The sequence below is a fragment of the Ranitomeya variabilis genome, chromosome 7 (assembly GCF_051348905.1).
Source record: "Ranitomeya variabilis isolate aRanVar5 chromosome 7, aRanVar5.hap1, whole genome shotgun sequence".
Taxonomy (NCBI): domain Eukaryota; kingdom Metazoa; phylum Chordata; class Amphibia; order Anura; family Dendrobatidae; genus Ranitomeya; species Ranitomeya variabilis.
Window position 1 is genome coordinate 3,396,809 of NC_135238.1, and position 6,636 is coordinate 3,403,444.

Here is a 6,636-nt window from a genome sequence, read left to right on the forward strand (position 1 = left end):
TTATTCATTATCACTCACTTGTTATTTATTGTTTATTCATTGTCCACCATTCTTTACTAGTGATGAGCGAATATACTCGTTACTCAAGATTTCTCGAGCATGCTCGGTGGTCTCCGAGTATTTTTTAGTGCTCGGAGATTTTGTTTTAATTGCCGCAGCTGAATGATTTACATCTGTTAGCCAGCTTAAGCACATGTGGGGGTTACCTGGTTGCTAGGAAATCCCCACATGTACTCAGGCAGGCTAACAGATGTAAATCATTCAGCTGCGGCAAGAAAAACTAAATCTCCGAGCACTAAAAAATACTCGGAGGACCCCCGAACATGCTCGAGAAATCTCGAGTAATGAGTATATTCGCTCATCACTATTCTTTATCCAACATTCTATCCACCATTGTTTATCCACCATTGTTTATCCACCATTGTTTATCCACCATTCTCTGTCCCAAATTCTTTATTCACCACAGGTCACCTGGTATAAGATTCCGTCTATTCCTTTCGATCTTCTCTCCATGCCATGTTATCACCACTCGTATTATGAAAGCCAACACGATGTTATATGATCACGTACACATATGTCTCGGAAACCTAATAGGACAATATTAACCACAAAATGATGTCTACAGTATCAAAAAGAAATGGCACAAACCTACTAAAATGAGTCCAAATTGTGAAAAGTAAACTTTATTGTTATGTTTTCTTACTTCTTCCATCACTATTCACTTTATAGATAGAAGAAACAAGTCCAGAGTTTTCCATTGCTTGCCCAGAAACCTCATGGAACCTTCACACATGGAACCACAAAAGAAGAGCAAACTTTAGAACATTTGGTTTTGATTCGTCAATAAATCTGAAGTTCTCCAAAAAGACTTTTTATATTCTGAGATCTTACTTGCCCCGCATGACCACATGAGGTAGAGTCAGAGGCAAAAGACCCATAAAGTAGACTGAAGAAGACAAGTGGAGGACCAGTGATGGGGGCCTAGGACAGGTGACTATAATGTATTACTAATTTTCAACCTTGTCATGGCCTTCAAAAAAAAAAAAAAATCCAGCACAATGGTGACTTGTTTGGCTGCCATGTTTTTTGATTCATTTGAATCCAATCTTGTAAAATTCCGAATTCTAGAAAATCCCAAATTTCCATGAAATTAATGATGCATCCAGATAATTTTGTTTTCTCCCATCTTTAGTGCCCAACGTTTATCCTTAGTTTTCTGCCATTTTATGCTTAGTACAGTACCCGCCCTGATGTCCTCATGTCCTGATGTCCTCGTGCCCTGATGTCTCCTGGGCCATCTTTATTTCTAATGTCTACAGCTCCTCACACACTTCATCAGCTCTTTCCATGCTCTCTTCAGCTGTGGGTTACCAAGGACAAGAAGCACAGACTGAACCGAAGTAAATGAGGACAAGAGGATAAGAGATACCCAAAACCCTGGGCTCATCTCTGTGAAAACGGGCAAATAAAAGAGCAACAAGTCAGCAAAAAACAGAGAAAAAAAGAACAATAGCCGCAGCATCCTGAAGACAGCGCTTCCGTAGGTTCCCAGCTGGATGTTGCCCGAAGGTCCCATGTTCTGCTCCATCTTTAGTGTGTGCCGCTTAAGGACCACAGCCGTGGAGATAGTGGTGACCAAAACAGTGAGTAAAGGCAGGAAAGTGACGACTATGACTATATATATGAATTGGTGTCTGAGTTCTCTCACCCCAAAAGCGCTAAATGAGACGGAAGCGTTATTCACTGATGATGGAGGGACAATTATAAAAAATACACTAAAAAAACTCCCCAAAGATACAAGTTCCGCCACCAGAATAACCCAAGATACAATGGAGCTGATATTTGTCTTTGCCCAAACTAAAAATCTGTTCCTCACGTTGACAATCTTGACAAAGTAGAAGAAGCTGAGAGTGGCGCTCAGCCAGGAGCAGGAGCTGATGCAATACATCGTGAGCGGGTACAATATGTCAGTAGTGAAGGTTTTCCTTTGCTTCGTGGGCCAATAGAAACCACTGAAGACATTGGCAGTTGTTATGATGGAAAAATAGACGTTGGACAGGCCCAGAGCGATCCGGATCTTATTTCCAGTCCTCATGTTTTTCTTTTTATGAAAATCAAGAAGAATTATGATGATGACGTAGACACTGGCCAGGACCCCAGCACCGGCTTCAAATATCACTACTGTAATACAAGCTAGAGTCGATAGCTGACTGGTGTCCATGACTTGGAGAACATGCCTCTGACCTTCAGATCTACAACCTTCACTGCTTCTGCTGATTAGGATCAATGATTTTTTGTGTTCTTGTTCCCATAAATGTGTTCATTATCCAAATTTCAGGTGGCAAAGTCTCGTGTCACATATTTGCCCCCTGTCCCAAAGGAAAGGATCAGAGACCTTTCTCACATCTCCATCCAGCTGCACGAATATTTCTTCTTTTTATGGTCTAGCATAGCCTTACTTGTATGGAAACCATGGATGTATTGAATTACTTTCAGACTTTGCATAGCTGACTGTAAATGTGATCATCACACGCAAGTCATGGCCTTGACCTCTAGGTACCAGTATTTCAGAAATCCTTAAACACCACTCACCTCCCATCCATTTTTTTAACTAATCGTCCTGATAAACATAATGTTTTTCATTGTCCTTCATTAAATAAAAATTATGAAAAAACCTTTGTCTCAAAATATAATCTTTAGAGTCTTTAATAAAGATGTGCAAATCAAGGCAATTCACCAAATTTGTGAGGTGTGGGATCCAGGACTATTCTAGAGAGGGGTCAATAAGTTGGAGAGTAGCAGAGGTTGTCTTGAGATCATCGGTGAGAAGAAACCACTAAAGAAGGCTGAGAATGGTTCACAATCCAGCCAGCCAAGCTTGAATCCAACAAATGTATGGATCATGGAACGAGCAGAACAAGTGATTCTGAAGATAAACTGCTTCAAATTGCAAGAAGCAGATCAGTCCGGTATTCTTGGACCTGAAGTTCTTACTTTGGATTTAGATATTGATAAAGAGTTAAAGCGTTTAAGATTCTGCTGTGTAAATCATGGAAAGAGTTATAGACAAATGCTGGAGATGAATGATCATCTACCAGTGATGAGCAAATCGGCCAAAGTTCAAATTCCCCTGTTGAATCGAATTTGTCCAGGAAATTCAATTTGCATTAATGTTATTTGCTGCTCCTTGAATGCACCTAAAGATCACTGAAGATGTTCCAAGGACTCATAAAAGCACCTGAAGATCACTGAAGATGACCTAAGAAGATGAAAGAGCACCTAAAGATCACTGAAGATGATCCAAGGACTCATAAAAGCACCTGAAGATCACTGAAGATGACCTAAGAAGATGAAAGAGCACCTAAAGATCACTGAAGATGTTCCAAGGACTCATAAAAGCACCTGAAGATCACTGAAGATGACCTAAGAAGATGAAAGAGCACCTAAAGATCACTGAAGATGATCCAAGGACTCATAAAAGCACCTGAAGATCACTGAAGATGACCTAAGAAGATGAAAGAGCACCTAAAGATCACTGAAGATGATCCAAGGACTCATAAAAGCACCTGAAATCACTGAAGATGACCTAAGAAGATGAAAGAGCACCTAAAGATCACTGAAGATGATCGAAGATGAACGAGATGGTAAAGAAGCAAGAAGTCTGGTAAGGATGATGATCGGGAAGTAAAGGAAGAATACGATAAGGAAGTCTGGTAACAAGATGATTGAGGAGGTAACAAAGAAGGTGATACGAAAACGAAGAAGATCAAAGAGGTAACAAACAAATATGATTGAGGAGGTAACAAAGAAGATGAGGAAGTCTGGTAACAAAGATAATCGAGAAGGTAACGAAGATGATGAAGCCAGAAGTCTGGAAAAAATAAAGAAGAAGATTAATAAAGGAATCTTTCTAAATGTTCTTGAAACAGAAGAAATTTTAATCTAAACAATTTAGCCATAATTTATTATTTGAGAAAATGTGTCAAATCATTAATAAAAGCCTTTATATTACTTTTTGCTACATTTCTACAGTCACTATATTATTTTGGTCAATGGTTTGATAAATAAGTATTGACAGTTATGATATTTGATGGCCTCGTATTAGTTTCAGTCAAAGATGAACTATGACCTGTTTACCATCTGTTATATTTAGGCCTCAGGTGTAGATAGAGCATGATTCAGTTCTCTGGTGAGGAGATGTTGCTGCTCTCTTCTTCCTTTGTGGACATCACTTTCCAGTAGAAGACCTTCATCCAGGCTTTCTTCAGTTTGGTGTTAGAAAAAATTAGAAGAGTTGATTGAACTGGAGCATATAAAGATATCATCATCAGAAACACCCAAAACCCGGTGGTGTATGTGACAAATAGGTTAAAATAGAAAAGGAACAATGTGACGTAAAACATCCCATAGAAGACTAGAAGTCGTGTCATGTTGCGGATTGTATTTTCGAAAGCTTTCACATTGACAGAAGATTTACCGGTAGTTTGATTTTTCTCCATCTTTTTGCTGTGTCTGTTCAAGGAACAAACAGTAGCTGCTGTGGTCACCACACTTATGAGAAACGGGAAGCAGCTGCTCACAAACGAGATGTACAAATTGTTGGAAAATATCCCATTGGATTTTGCCTTCATCTTGGCCAACTGGACCAGGGAGATGTTCTTGGAAGATTCATTGTGTTCAAGAAACTCTAGAATGTTCAGCGAGGCGGTGACAACAGATATAAGCTCGGCCATAAGGATCATCCATGGAATAGCAATGTTCACCTTCATCTTTATCCAGGAGAGGAAGCCAGACCGAAAAGTTTGGATCTTCATGAAGTAGAAGAAGCATAAGCAGGCAGTGAGCCAGGACGAGGAGGTGATCATGAATGTGGCAAAGACGTAGACGGCTGGCGTAATAAGGGTTTTCAGGAAAACTAAGGGATTAAAATAGAGCAGTAAAATATTCACATATGAGACACAGGCATAGAGGACATTGGAGATGCTCAAAGCCAAGATGATAATATTACTGACACTCCTATCCAGTCCACGAACATAATAATAGGATAGGAACCAGATAATGAAGGCATTGGTGGATACTCCATAAATGGTCTCCAGACTAAGGATAACAATGTACATAGGGATTATTGGGTCGTGGTAGACCATGGCTATCCCAATACAGAGGATCACCTATAAAGAAGAAGGTGAAGACATCTACAGTTTCACAAGGAGTAGATGATGGTCAATGAAGCCCTCAGGAACCAATTCTTGTCCTGGCTTTTTATACACTCATCATTGCTCTTGAGGCTCTTGAGATTGGTCAAGTCTTTTCCTACTTTATACGGATTGGCCAGCTGGATTCATGCACAATTGTCATCAATCCGAGACCGAACGTAAAATGTTCTCCAGAAATTACTTCTGAGACCTGAATATATGAGCAATGTCTGAAAGTCCAGAATTCATGGCACCATGCAAAACCCGAGCACATAGTGTACAGCCGGAGGAAAACTCCGTTGTGTCAACAGCTTCAGCTTCAGTCTACGCGTATTTGCATTTATGAACTCACCCAATACATCATTCAAATCAAGGCCACATCCAATAAGTCTGATCAATAACTGAGTCCAGGACTAGCAGCAACAGAACACTGCACCAGAAAGTTCATGCAGAGGTACTGACAGATCCAGAAAGACTTGATCCAAAGATCTGGGCAGTAGTGAAGGGGCAAGGGATTCACTCATTTGTTTTTGTGGTCAGGATGCTTAAAACATTAGTCCGTCTGGCAGAATTTGCACGTGATTTCCATGCAGCTCTTCACCTTCCATGTAACTGATATACGATGATTATCTGCTATTTACCCTGTGGGATAAACATGAGCCACGCTGACACAGAGAGACAGGGCCTCAGAGGGCACAACTCCCAATACTTGTCCCTGGGTGAAGCCGGGGACCCAAAACCAGACAAAAAGATGTCACCAGCGCTGTTTCCTTATCTTAATTTATTTCATGCCTTCTGCTGCGCTATGACCCAGATGTGATGTGAGCACCTACAAGGAGAAGACAAAGTCTATTTTGGATCCCCGGACTCAGTGCCTGCTGCAATGTACGAGAATAATTGCACAGTATTGTATAAAAATGTTGATCGGTTGCAAACATCATATGAATAGAATGGGTCCAAGTCCTGAGCTCCCACCAATCTAATAAAGGCAAAGGCAGAAACGCTTGGCTTATATCGAGGATGAGCATGAGCCAGACTTGGTTGTGCGCCTGTGCCCGGCTCTGCTCCTATTGGAGAATACACAGAGAGCTTCTGCTTCTATTGAGCAATATGTAGGCGGCTCACGACCTGGACCCCAAAGATCCAAACTACTAAACAGTTATTAACAACATAAAAGTTATCATAAGCATACTGCAAGGCTGAAGTGTAGGCTTACCCACTACGATTACACAAACCAAAGGTATGGAACTATCTATGGGTGGGCCCATGCCCCTGCAGTGTTGATCCCTCATGACCCCCACATTAGGACACAAATTCCTTCTTGTCTCCAAATCTACCAATCAGAATGAGTCAATGGATCATTGTCCCATCTTCAGTAATCAGCTGTTGTCAGGACTACTATTACTGTATGACGCCTCCATTATTAGAAGCTCACTGACATCTG

The 6,636-nt window shown here is 40.7% G+C and overlaps 1 protein-coding gene across 1 annotated transcript; it reads right to left on the bottom strand.

The window, feature by feature from the left end:
- Positions 1–4,178: 4,178 nt before the first annotated feature.
- Positions 4,179–5,144, bottom strand: LOC143785159 (taste receptor type 2 member 40-like). Its single transcript, XM_077273851.1, has one exon. It carries the CDS (start codon positions 5,142–5,144, stop codon positions 4,179–4,181), a length of 966 nt encoding a protein of 321 aa, XP_077129966.1.
- Positions 5,145–6,636: the final 1,492 nt, after the last annotated feature.

Excerpts from the sequence above, each read along its gene's own strand:
- LOC143785159 (XM_077273851.1), bottom strand. The coding sequence starts at position 5,144 with ATGGTCTACCACGACCCAATAATCCCTATGTACATTGTTATCCTTAGT.